Here is a 14463-nt window from a genome sequence, read left to right as displayed (position 1 = left end):
AAAGTGAGTTTATTTCCAAAAACGCTTTTTGCTTTAGGTAACCATGGAATCAAAAAGTCTAATATCCAAGAGGAGAATATCCAACAGCTTTCTGAACACAACCAGACTCTAGCTTCCCTTCTGAGACTACAAGGCAAGGAGAAGGATGGCTGAGCCATTTGCAGTGTGAACACTGCCTTTTCAAAATCCGCATGAGGTCATCAGCTCCTTTGAAAAGCACAAAACTTCTGCATACAAAAAACTCACAGATACTTCAGAATTGGATCAGTTATAAGAAAGTATCAAGTTGAGTTCGTCATAGATTTCTATCAAAAAGTAGAATTCATTTTGGGCATAAGTACCTGCCACACAGAATTACAGTTCTTTCTACAGATTGTTCACATACCAAAAAAAAAAAATTCAATTGCTACTTTCAATAAATGTACATCATTTAAGACTAAAATAGATGTAATTTGAACTGCAGAAACTAAAAACTTCGCGAGTATGCAGATTTTTCTACTTAGAATGAGGCACCTGCCTTAAATGTAATTCTTTTATAAGAGACTACAAACTCCTGTTTTCTTGCAGAAAGGAGTCTTAGCTCAACCGTGGAATTTATCTGTTTCTCATACAAAACTTAGACAGTACTTTAATTGAAAAGTTCCTTTTTATAACATTCCTATATTCATTACCTTTCTTGCAGATAAGCAGTGCTCCAATAAGACCAGAGTTAAAATCCATTACCATGTTCTCATGAGAATAATATGCATAAGTAAGACAAGGAAGGTCAGCTTCTCTTGGACCAACTTCTTCTGTTATATCCCACACATATGTGTAGACCTGGCCTGGAAGCACAGCATCATCTTGTTTTTCTACAGACGATGTTCTGTCATCATACAGGGAGCCTGTCAAGAAAAGAAAGTAGGGTGACATGAAAACTGAGTAATTAAAATATGAACTAATTGAAGTTCCTACAACAATTCCAAGAGCTTGATATCTTTCTTATCTATTTGATACTTCACAGGGATGATTGATGGCTCCACTTACATTGTGGGGAGTAGCAAGTAGGAAAGTATCTATTTCACTATCCTGTTTCTCACTGATTCAAGATTTTCTAAGACTGTCATCTCTGTCAAAAGGCCTCTCTCTTCAAATTAACACAGTTAAGATGGCATGAACCTTCAGCCTCTGCTCACTGATATTCAGTAGAAATTGAAATACTGCTCACTTTGCCAGCTTTCTAATCACTTTTCATAAAGCCGCTGTGCAGGCTAGCATTGGCTTGCTGCCTTAGAGCTTTTGTGCACTGCATATCTAAATAACAGCAATGTCTCATATCTAAGCCTACAATAACCAAAGAAATGCAATATGAAAAAGGGGAGTCAGAAAATGAAAATTCTAGGTGCAAAAGACACATTAATAGAACAGTGAAACTGAATTACCTATCACACCTATGTGATATCCCAGAAGATGAAGGTAAAAATTTTGTACCCACACAACAAATAAAGCCTTGAATAAATTTGGAAACAGCAAGTCAAAACTTTGGTTCAGCACCTAGGGCAAGGCAATCCAAGGAGCACAGGCAATCACAGAGACTCACCCCATGGTATAGCAGGAATTTACATGTCAGTTTGGACACTATCAACAAGAGATCATAAACTGTATAAAAGAGTTTACAATTCTGGAAGAAGATTATTTTGCACTTGCAACATAATATTCTCCAAAAACCATGTGTCCACTCCTAACAATTATGTCACAAAATCATCAGACCCTCCATGTAGTCTACAAAACCATTCATGGAGAACTTTTTCAATGTTTGCTTCTGTGATTCCAGATCAGTGTTCTTCTGAAAAGCTTACAGTTTAGAATCTACTCTCTTCCACTTCTTTCACCAAAATCTGCTCCAGAAAGAAAAGTCCAAAAAACCTTAAGAAGCCCTTGCCCCAACACTTTTCTGGGCCACTCTTTTCCTTGCTCAAATATCAACAGCTAGAGCTCTTTGAGAAGAAGGGGCACTTGATTCGTGTTTTTGCTCTGTCCAGTTCAAATCTACAGTAATTTTCAGGTTTCTGGGGACAAAGGCTGCATAAGTCCCCACTGCTGAAGATGCTTCTCTTTTTATGAATAAATATTCTGTAGCACAGTTTTGAGTCTAATTTTCCTTCATTCTGAAAGAGCTAGATTCTTAATTAGCAACTTTGTCTTTCTACCTGCTTCAGGCTGTCTTCATAGCCTTAATTAATTTTATAAGGCCAGTCAAATACTGCACCTTTTTTATACTTCCACGTGAATTCCAGCTTTCTGCAGTCTCCTTGGCTGTCCTTTAAATTGTCTTAACATCAAATTCTGTTCTATTTTTGATCGTTAGATTGTTTTAAATGGCCAGACAGCATTAAGTTGAGTGATTAAAAAAAAAAAAAAAAGCTAGTTCTGCCCAATCATTGTTGTACCCTGGAAAAGCATTAGATTATATTTGTGTTATCCAAATGCATATATTCAGGTTCTGCAGAGAAATACAGCTTCTCACCCCTCAACTCCCTTCACTTCCTCAGGTTCCTAAGGTGCAAACTGTACTACCACACAGATAGTGGAGCTGGTCAGGAGAATGTACATTTCAGAAGACACTCATATTCCTAGTATTACACTCACAAACAAGAAAGGAGCTGAAAAGGTGTGAAGTTTTAATCCACTATCAACAGATATCTGTGCTATACATAAACACAAACGTTCATAGAATCACCAAAGTTGGAAAAGATTTCCAAGATCATCTAGCCTAACTGTCCACTTATCACCAGTACTTCCCCACTAAACCATCTCCCTTAGTACCTCATCTAAACAATTTTTGATCAGCTCCAGGGATGGTGACTACACCATGTCCATGGGCAGCCCACTCCAGCACTTGAGCACTGTTTCAGAGAAGAACTTTTTCATAATATCCAACCTAAATCTCCCCTGGTGCAACTTGAGGCCATTCCCTCTAGTCCTGTCGCTAATTATGTGGGAAAAGAGGCCAACCTCCACCTTGCCATAACCTCCTTTCAGAGTAATCGTAGAGAGTGATAAGGTCAGCCCCGACCCCCCTCTTCTACAGACTGAACAGTTCCAGTTCCCTCAGCCACTCCCCATAAGACTTGTGCTCCAGACTCCTCACCAGCTTCGCTGACCTTCTCTGGACACACTGCAGGGCATCAATGTCTTTCCTGTAGTGAGGGACCCAAAACTGAACACAGTACTTGAGGTGCGGCCTCACCAGAGCTGAATACAGGGGACAATAACCTCCTTGCTCCTGCTGACTGCGTTATTTCCAATATAAGTCAGGATGCCATTTGCCTTTCTGGCCACCTGGGCACACTGTTGGTTCATGTTAACCAGCCTAGCATCAACCAACCTCCCTAGGTCCATTTCTTCCACACAGTCTTCCAGCCTTTTTGCCCCAAGCCTGTAGCATTGCCTGGGGTTGTTCTGCCCAGCGTGCAGGAGCTTGGTCTCGTTGAACTTCATCCCACTGGCCTCAGCCCAGCTTTCTAGCATGTCCAGATTGCTCTGTAGGGCTTTCCTACCCCCAGGCAGATTGACACTTCCTGCCAGCTTGGTGTTACCTGCAAACTTACTGAGGGTGCACTCATGCCCTCATTCACATCATCAATAAAAATATTAAACAGGACAGGCCCCAGCACATACCCCTCGGGAGCACAACTCATGACCAGTGATCAGCTGCATTTAACTCCATCCACCACCACTTTCTGGGCCCAGCCCTTGAGCCAGTTCTTTACCCAGCAGAGTGTACCTGTAAAAGCCACAGGCTGCCAGTTTCTCAGGAGAATAATGTGGGAGACAGAATCAAAAACTTTGCTGAAGTCTAGGTAGACTACATCAACAGCCTTTCCCTCGTTTACCAGGCAGGTCACTCAATCACAGAATGAGATCAGGTTAGTTAAGTAGAACCTGCCTTTCATGAACCCACGCTGGCTGGGTCCGATCCCCTGCTTGTCCTGCACACGCTGATCTGCTCCATAACCTTTCCTGGCACCAAGGTCAGGCTGACAGGCTTATAGCTCCCCAGATCCTCTTTGCAACATTTCTTGTAGACGAGAGTCACACTGGCAAGCCTCCAGCCCTCTGGGACCTCTCTGGATGACCAGGAACACTGGTAATCACCTCTGTCTGCTCTCTCTGCACCCTTGGTGGATGCCATCTGCCCCATGGACTTCTGACAATCTAGGAGGAGTAGCAGGTCTCTAACTGTTCCCACTTGAATTCTGCATCCACTTGAATTCTGCTCCCCATTTGAGACTTCCAGGTCAGGGAACAGAATTCCTGAGGATAACTGGTCTAACTATTAAAGACAGATGTAAAGAAGGCATTGAGAACCTCAGCCTTTTCCTTATCCTCAGTGGTCACATTCACCACCGCTTACAGTAAAGGATGGAGATTCTCCTTAGCTCTTCTTTTACTGTTAATATATTTGTAAAAAGTCTCCTGTTCATCCACAAAAGTCTTCTTCCACTCCTGGCTCATCTTACAGCACAGAGGGACAGCCTACTCCTACACCTCTGAGACTTCCTTCTTCAGGAGTGACCAGCCTTCCTCATCACCTTTACTCTTCAGGACTGAATCTCCAGAGACCCTCCCTACCAGCATCCTAAATAGTTCAAAGTCTGCCCTCTGGAAGTCCTAGGTAGCAGTTTTGCTGCCCCTCTTTCTTGACCTCACCAAGAATAGAGAAATCTACCATTTTGTGGTGACTCTGCTCAACACAGCTTCCATTCTCCACATCTCCCATCAGTCCTTCTCTGTTTGTGAACAACAGATCTGGTGGGGCACATCCTCTGGCAGGCTTTCTTACTAGCTGCATCAGGAAAGTTATCTTCCACGCACTCTAGAAACCATCTAGACTGTTTCCTTTGCACTGTATTTACAGCATATATCGGGGAAGTTGAAATCCCCCATGAGAACAAGAGCTGGCGATCACACAACTTCTGCCAGCTGCTCATAAAACACCTTGTCTGTCTCTTCATCCTGGAAGATGAAGACTCCCACCAGGATGTCAGCATTGGTCTGGTTCTCTCTCTAGTCTACAAGAAGAAAACATGGGGATTTTACAGCATTTACCTTCTGCCTTTTTGTTGTAAACTAAGCCTTGGGGATGAATACTGATGGGCTTGTCAGCCATATTCTTAAAGTGAACTATTAAAGTATCTCCCACTTCAGCACGCAGGGTTGGCCCAAGGAGTCCTGTCAAGATAAAGAGAGAAAAAACTCTGAACAAAACAGTTTGCTTAATGAAAGGAAGAATTCTTTCTCCAGCAGAAAATAAGAGCTCGCTCAAAGCACAAGTTGCACAAACTATAGATAGGAATGTAATACCACCGCAAAGAAGATTTACCTGTAAAAAGGCACATCAGGCTGCAAAACCTGCAGTTCACAGTCAGTTATGTCATAAAACTGAGCGAGTAGCACTCTGGCTATTTTTCAGATATTGCATATTTATCAAAAGGTTTCTGTTGGAGGTTCATTGGGAATTTCTAAGATTCATTCCTTCACATGCAATTTAATCAGATATTTTTAGGAGATTTCAAGGGCATTAAAATATTTTTTTAAGTAGCACTCTCAATACAACTGTCAAAGAACAAAAAGTACCAAAAATGTATTCTAAAGTTCAAAATTTCTTTATGCAAAACCTGCAAGTGGTTCTAGGAGGGCCTTAAACCTTTTCTCATATTGCAGAACCAACCAACCAACCAAAAAAAACCTCACTGGAAAAAGCCTGCTAAAGTAATCTTTCAACTGTTTGTCTCCTTCATTGGAAGCCACTTTGTGAGTTTCTTTCTCTTTAAATAAGAATTTTCAGAAAAAAGAGGAAAACACATTTGGAAAAAAATCAGATTTTTCAGGCTCACTTGGAACAATTTGGTATCACCAATCCAACATAAGTTTGCTTTGAAATTAGATGCTTTTAACATCTGAAGTTATTTTTTCCATTAATATGAAGAACAGACTATATAATTACTCTGCATAAGTATCAAAATACAAGTATAACACCTATGTATAGCACCAATATGAGACTTTGCCTCCATCCATCTAAAGCACCTTGAAATAGTAAAGGACATCAAAGGCAAGGAGTTTTCACACTTAACCTCAAAATTTATTTCTTCCTTTCCAGAGATCTATTAGAAACATATTTAGTCTCAGACCTTGAGCAAATTGTACACGAATTTATAGTGTCATCATTGTGTGTTACTGGCTTTAAGTCAAGCTACAAGCATCTTCTTTTCTATTTACCTGTAGACTTGTCTGCTGGCTTTTCTTTTTTAAAATCCACTTCATATTCTCTGTAAGAAATTTTCTTAAACACAGGATCTAAATGTGTCAATCTGAAATCACAAAAGTTACAAAAAAATTAAATGGATAAAGATTAAAAAAAATGTCATTACAGCTTAACAGATACCTTGGAAAATGAATTCTGGAATTACATTTCATCACTTCCAATTTTGCTGAAGGCTGGCCATGTAGTCCAACTCTTTGTACAGTCTTTCCTTCCTTCTTACTTCACTGTACTATGATATTCTTGAGCTAAACTATTTCATACATATTAGACATACAATTTCAATACCTAGCACAGTTTACCCCTTATTTTGCTTGTGGTTTCTATAATTTTGTGATGAAGATGTCTTGTTTTCTTCATTATTTAAGACACAATGGAAGATGTTCTGACCATCTTTATCTGGAAAGCATCTGACACAATCTATGAGAAACCTGTATTTCTCTTTAAGGCTCATCACAGTGATTCTATGATAGCATAAATAACAAGCACCAGTAGCAGCTATGACAAAAATAAACAACTAAGAAGACTGCTTTCTGGGAAACCTGGCAGTTCTTAGTCTTCTTACATAGATGACATGCACACCAAGTAGACCACAAACTGTTTTCTCAGCAAATGCACAAGAAAGCAGGAGGAAACCAGCACAGAAGCCTTCTGGAATTAAAATAATGGTGAAACAAGTGTTAAAGTATTTTGTGCTTAGTTTCACATTTATGGTTGATTTCCTAGTACATACAATGACTGAATTCAACAGTACTTCTGCTTGCTATTTTTGTAATGCCCTCTCAGTTAAGCAAGGCACTTTTGATAGCAGGAAGTTTATGGGCTGCTCACACTCAGAGAGGCTGGGCAGAGATAATCAAATGAGCTGGCTTCAATGACATTCCGGGTCCAGATGGGGGAGATCTATTCTTGAAGAGATTTTTGTAAATCCTTCTCTTACACTTTTGCAACAACAGTGAGGCAGAAGCAGTTTATGCTTCAAATCTTTGAAGTCACTGATAAAATTTAATTTCACTCTGAAGGAGAAGGGCATGATCCATGATCTTCATTGATGTGCTGCCCTAATGTGGCAGTGTTCAATAGAACACGTACATAAGACTATGGGGGTGGAGAAAGAAACTGACCAATGCCAGCTGTACAGATAAAAGAAACAAAATAATTGGGTTACCAACACTTCACAAATCTCACTTATACACGGTAACCTACAAACCTCTATAACGATTGAGGGACCTTGATAAACTCAAAAAGTAGGCGCATGTGAAACTAATGAAATTCAACAAAGCAAAGTGCAAGGTTTTGCACTTGGGTTGGGGTAATCCCAGATGTTTATACAGACTGGGAGAAGAACTTCTTGAGAGCAGCCATGCTGAGAAGCACTTACGGGTTCTGGTTGATGAAAAACTTAACACGAACCAACAGTGAGCCCTTGTAGCCTGGAAGGCCAACAGTACCCTGCGCTGCATCAGAAGAGAGGTGGCCAGCAGGGTGAGGGAGGTCATTGTCCCTCTCTACTCTGCCCTTGCGAGTGTTGTGTCCAGGTCTGGGGACCCAAACACAGGAAAGATGCAGAGCTACTAGGGAGAGCTTAGAGGAGGGACACAAAGATGATCAGAGGGCTGGAGCACCCCTCCTATGAAGACAAGCTGAAGGAACTGGGCTTGTAGAGAAGAGAAGGCTCCAGGTAGACACCATTACGGCCTTCTAATATTTATATACTAGTCATTAGGGAATTTTAAACAGGAGATAAATCAACTTTTTACATGGGTAGATAATGATAGGACAAGGAGTAATGGTTTTAAACTAAGGAGGGAAGATTTAGATTAGATGTCAGGGGGAAGTTTTTCACTGAGAAGATAGTGAGGTGCTGGAACAGGTTGCCCAGAGAAGCTGTTGATGCCCTCTTCCTGGAGGCGTTCAGACTGGATGAGGCCCTGGGCAACCGGAGCTGCTGAGTGACAATCCTGCTCACAGAGGGTGGTTTGGAACTATGAGATCTGTACAGTCCCTTCCAAACCAAGCCATTCTATGATTCTGTGCTGAAGAGAAGTATCCTTAGTCTAAACATCCTGAAGATCGATTAAAGAAAAAAATTGGCAGAATCCAGTTTATTTTCAGCATCATCATTTACCTAGAACTCTAAGAAGCAAACAATCAGATTCTTACTCTACATTTAAGCACCAAGTTTCTGCTGAAAGAAAACAAGTTACATACTCAAATGCCTTTGGGATTCAAGTCATTAGCCCTTCTGCTATAAATATTTTTCCAGAAGTTTTTTTTTGAGCTGATGTTCTACAGAGTTCATTAGATCCACTCAATATTGTGTTGCTCTAAATACTTATGTGATATTATTTCAATAGGCATTGCATATGGAAAAAGTCTTACATAATTATAGAGTGAAAACTTCAAACTGAGGTTTGAGGCATATCCTATCCACTGTAGGAAAACAATCTATCCAAAATGTGATGTTTAATGAAATGGTAGGTAATCTTCATATTGATGCATTTAGTGCAGACAAGAATAACCAAAGAAACTTTCTTTGAATTAATCTTGAAAAACAAATATTTAGAAAACTGCAATCTGACCTGGAAGTTCAGATTTACACACACACAAAACCAGACTAAAAAAACCAGTCATGCGCTGATACAAAAAAAAAAAATGCAGTAGTATTAAAACACATCCTTCAGCGTCAGAGAAAACACGTAATTTGTACTATTTCACCCTAATTCATGAACAAATAAAAGCTGTGTATTGTGGCTATATAGTGAACATAGTATAAGAACAAAGTATAATTTAGACAATTCCAAAGAAGGTGCAAGTCATTTGCAGCATTGCACTTGCAGAGTTTATTATCACAAGCATATCTTGTCAAAACAAAGAAGCTAACTTATATGCTCGATCTGCATGTGCATGTAGCATTATCAGCTTGCAATGCAATAAGAAAAAAGAATTTTGAAAATAGTATTTTCACTTAAATAGCAATATTTGATTCTACAACCTTTGCTCAGCAGAACCCAGAATGAACATTTCACAGAAACTACTGAATAACTCAGAAACAACATCAGCTAGTTCCAAAGTTCATCAGGCTCTGATTTAAGTGAAAGTAAGAGTACTCAAATTAGAAGCTATTTATTCCCTAAAGTCTGAAAGCTTTTGCAGAATTACCAATCTACTGCTAATTCTAGCAATCCACAAAATCCATACATTTAAAAATAATGACACTGAAACAAAACAAGACAAAGCAACCCAAGCCAACAAAACAAAACAAAAAAAACCCACTGTACAGATACAGAAGATGATAAAAGCAAGTTCTGGAATATATGCAACAAAAGTGCTCTGAAAATATAAAAAATGATTTTATTAAAGCTTTTGATACTTCATTGGTTCTAGTTGAGATTACACAGGTCTACCAACTGAAGTATTCCTGGTCTCTAAAATTCCATAGGAGACTAAAAGCACTTTCAGTCACAAGACAGGACTAGTTTCACCCTTCCCATCTTGCACTTTGTTACCTGGACTTTTCCTCAGACTCCAGTTTGTAGGTCCAAACAGTGAACTGAGCAGCTACATAATGCTCCCTGACCTTCACAGCTCCCACCATGTGCTTCTCTGAGTCCGACCACCACGAACTGAGCAGAAGCAAGAGAAAAAGATGCATGCAGTGGAGTGTCATGGTATGAATGCCTGCTTACGCTGCTCTGGAAGATGAAGCAGAAACTGCTGCTTTTATTGCTGTTTCAGCTTCTAACTTCCCCTCAGAAATGAAATAATCCTGACGCAAGAGGGTAACACTGTTCGCTACACTCAGGTCACTGCTCTTCACCTCCTCCTCCCCTTGCTGACAGGGATCCAGTAGAGATAAAAAAAAAAAAAAAGAACTGTTTAAACTACCTTCACTCCCCTCCTCCACATCATTTTCAGGAAGAGACATGCACCAAAGAGAAGCTGCTTCAGCCCCCCTACAGACTGTGGATGGGTCATTGTCTACTGAAGCAGCAGGGTATCAGAAGCAGGAAACAATACTTAGATTACTTACAATTACAAGATGTTTGACTTGGTTAGGAAGAAGGGGGCACATATTCCATCTTCCAAGAAGATTAAAAAAACTCAGCAGATAGTCAGTATAGTGGAAATTTCCCAGTTAGATTTTACATCTCCTAGAGCCTAAGGAATCATTCCTTTTGAGAGAGAAAATGCTGAGGGATTAGGTACAGGGACTAGAAGTGCCTGCAGAGCTAAATACATTTCAGTTTACTTCAGGTTACCTCATACTGAATATTCATAATTTCCAAACACGTTGTTAACTTCAGTTTTGTTCTCACAACATTCTCAAGAAACTCAGATAATGGATAATGAAATGGCTTCCCATTGGCAGCTCACAGGCCAGCCTGAAGATTTGTCTGCAATCAGAATCCTTCTAATCAAGTCTTCATTAGGATTTGTTGTAATTTATCTAAGGAAAAAATATTAGGAAAGTACCTTTTGATAAGCTCAGCACAGATGTCAACTATATCAACAAAGGCGTCTCCCTGGTTTTGCTAGTGTTTAAAAACATGTCAAAACAACAAGAAAATTGTTAAATTTGATCCCTGTGCACTGGGATTATTGGAGAAAAAGAAAAAACACTATTTTTTTTTCCATGAATACATATTTACAACTTTTTTTTTTCTTCAAGAATGTCTTGCTGATGTTTCCAAGAAAAATACTTAAAAAAAGAAGTCAAAATAATTTCATTCCAGACTCAGACAAAAATAAGGATGAAATTACTTTATACTACTTCAAAACAAAAGCTGCTAAGTTCCAGGTTCAACAATTCCTTGCTCAACAGCAGAATGGCCTAACTGGCAGCTTCTATGATAACTCTATCCTACCAAGTATGACATAGCCTTAGAAGAGATAGGGAAACAGTTAAAAAATAAACAAATCAGATATGACTAATTGCTGAATGTTCACTTACCAAACTTCTGGATAGTTCGGTGCCTAAACCTGGAAAAAAAAAAAATCACAATCAACTTGTAGAGCAAAAGACCACAGGCATGGGAAAAATAGGTTAGCTCCTATTTCACCTGCATGGAGCTAATTACTTGTACCCAAGAGCTGCTTTGACTCATACATGAACTTGATTCAAAATCCAGAAACAACCAGGTTGGACTACAATGTATGCATTACTGTTGAGGAGAAAATCTTAGGTACACAATCCAATAGTATTTCATTATTAACTAATTATTGTTTTGATTAAAAAATCCATCACAATCCTTAGCAAACTGCTTCAATGATTTTAAAGTAATTCGTTATAATGCTTGTCTCTCACTTCTGCTCTGGTCCTAATCTTATCTCTGGCTAAGGATTTATTTCAGTGCCAGTGTTTAAAAGTTTGACAGTGTAAAAATGCCTGTAATTTGGATTTTATGAAAAAATAATTTCTGGGCAAATGAACAATCCGTACAAAACTGATGAAGAACAGCTGTTTCTGAAATACATTCTGTTAAAACTAAACCATCTTCTTCACTTCGCCTCGTCTCCAGAAGCACATTTCTCAGAAAACAAATCATGAAGAAGTACTCAAAAAGTAAAAGGGATCAAATACATTAGGAATCAAAAATGCATTAAATCAGTGAAATTGCTTTTTACAAACTTGGCTGATAAATCAATAGTTTTAAAAGAAGAGTGAGCAAAATAGACCAGACCAATCTTCCCTTAAGCTACAATGATTAGCATGCATCAGCCTTCTTTAATCTTTTAAGAACAAGAAGTTCCATGTTGGCTATTTACCTGTTTTCTCCTCATTTTTTCCATCTCATAAGATCCACGTGAAGTTGAGCAGCCTGAAGTCATCTGGGTTAGCCGTTTCTTTTTTGGTAGTAATTTAAAAAAAACTTACTGTACCTCACTGTGTCCTCCAGACTTTGGAAAGTTTCAGTGTTTTGAACATCAGTATTAATAACCTGAAGACCCTGATTCTTTCTACCTATTTTTTTTTTCTATGAACTGCCTACAGTTGTTTTTTTTCAGTTAGCATTGGTTGTCTGCAAAATACTAAAATAAATTCTGTTACAAGTGATGCAGAAATACATTTTCAGGTTCAGTTCTTTCAAAACCATGCAATTTTACAATTTTATTGTTTATACATAAACATAGCTACAGTATTAACAACTTCTCCTTGGCAACACTGTATGTGCATCCAGCTTTGTTATCATCATCACTGCTTGCCCTTATTTTTAAACAATATCAGCAACATCAAAAGATCTTGTGGGCAAAAGCCATGCATGGAGTTGCATGAATCCAGTCCATTCTAACAAAAGACATTCAGTGTTATTCCCAAAAGCTATGTAGTACTTTTGGGATGCATTGATATTCACATAGCATGGAAAGAGAAGCATAAGCAGTATTTTCTAATAATAAAAGCTGGCTACTTCCTACTGAGGAAATTGTCTATTCCAACACCTAGTAATTGTGGTCCTGGAACTTGTTATACTACAAATAGAAACATACGGAAATGGCAGCACTGTAGATGGACCTTTAAAACAAAGTAGTACTGTAAATTTTTCAGGCCGAATAGCCTAGACTGAGTCTGTGCAATCAAGAATAGATAACTTTTCAAAAAAGAGCTCTGAAATTATTTTCCTCTTTCTACAAATTACTAGGACCTATAACAAAATTCTTTCTGCTTTATCACAAACACTATCCTAAGTGTTCCCAGGCAGCAACATCTCAAAAGTTGCTGTCAGTTTTAACAATTGCATTATTGTGACAAAGAGGGAGCTAGCATAAATAAAATGTTATATAGCAATTATTGAATTGGTTGCTATTAATAACCTCACACAGATCTCTCCCTCTCTCATTCAAGCACAAACAAAAGCACAACGTGCCCAGTAAGAATACTTCATTTAGCAAAGGGTGAAAGGACTTCTATGGGCAAACAGTGAGTTAATTATTGATCAGCAGCAAACACATGATTTTGAATGCAGGTAAAAGATGGAGGGGGCACTTACCAAATCTACCAGGCACAATTCATATGAAAAGCCAACCAGTAAACATCTTCACATCTGTAAGAACGCACTAAAGCTAATAAAAGTTAAAAAGTGACTAATTTTAGAAAATTTGAAGCAGATGTACTATGTTGAAAGCCACATGAGCATACTGTGAAAATGGACAGTATACAGAAACTCTTCACCTTTCTTTCTGAGAACAACTTACACATTTTGTATTTGATGGCAGCACACATATAAGAACACATTCTGTGCAGCTCTTAGATGACCACATAACATCTGTGGTCATACACACTATAGGACAGCAAAAATGCAGAATAAATATATTTAACATATTTGTCTGACACTATTACCTTTTGGTCTGAAAAATGTTCATATTAAGGAAGAAAACCAACCTTCCATTGACATCAGTAATGACAGACTCAAAAATTTTTACACTTATTTTTGCCCCAAACTTTTCAGTCTGATTCCACAAAGGATTTTGTTCCTACTCTCAGTCCTTCTTGTATTCTGTGTTTCTGTTTGACTTCTGCACTGGGATTTCTTTATTTGTTCAGTCTTACAACTGATTCACTAAACATGACAAACTGCCTTCATGCTAAGTCAGTCATAGCAGCATGTCCATCTTGGCTTTCTTTCTCTTTAGAATAAAAGCGTTAAGAACACAGGTGCTCAAAACTCAATGTTAACCAGGTGACATAAGATTAAAAGAGTTTTAAATCACAAACCCTTGATAGAGCTGAAAGTGGACTCCAAAAAAAACAAACTTCTTATAGAACAATTGCATATGTACACACTTATAACACCTACAGACATTCAGGGCATTCTAGTTTTCTAGCAACTGATTAGGCTGTTTGTTACCAAGCTGGTTAAAACAGCTGCATTTTCCCACAGCTACAAGGAACAGATGAATTGAACTTTCAAAATTCTAAATAAATAAATGTTTTTTTCACTTTTATTTTAGTATCACTAAGATTAGTCCCTTTTCATCAAAACCCAGTAAAAAAAAAAAGAAAGAAAGAAAACCACAACTTCAGAATTTTACCCAGGTTTCCACTGCAGTATCTGTAAATGAGGATGTACTCAGAAAAGTCTAAGACTGATACATAGAGATCTAGAAGGCAATTAAAAAGCCATAGGAACTATAAAATGTGCAGCAGAAAAAGCACTGCA

At 38.5% G+C, this 14463-nt stretch overlaps 1 protein-coding gene across 1 annotated transcript in view; it reads right to left on the bottom strand.

Annotated features, from left to right (window-relative positions):
• F5 (coagulation factor V) overlaps positions 1-10814 on the bottom strand; it is a 35516-nt gene extending 24702 nt beyond the window's left edge. The window contains exons 1-4 of the mRNA XM_031613044.2: positions 9814-10814; positions 6262-6353; positions 5092-5214; positions 672-884 (exon numbers count right to left, since the gene is read on the bottom strand). Coding sequence (XP_031468904.2) covers positions 672-884; positions 5092-5214; positions 6262-6353; positions 9814-9974 — 589 coding nt within the window. The 5' untranslated portion in view covers positions 9975-10814. The remainder of the gene's footprint in view (positions 1-671; positions 885-5091; positions 5215-6261; positions 6354-9813) is intronic.
• Between the last annotated feature and the right edge of the window lie 3649 nt (positions 10815-14463).

This window comes from Phasianus colchicus, chromosome 1 (genome assembly GCF_987193195.1).
Source record: "Phasianus colchicus chromosome 1, bPhaCol1.hap1.1, whole genome shotgun sequence".
Taxonomy (NCBI): Eukaryota; Metazoa; Chordata; class Aves; order Galliformes; family Phasianidae; genus Phasianus; species Phasianus colchicus.
Note: the sequence above shows the minus strand (reverse complement) of the source record. Positions and strands in the feature narration are given on the sequence as shown.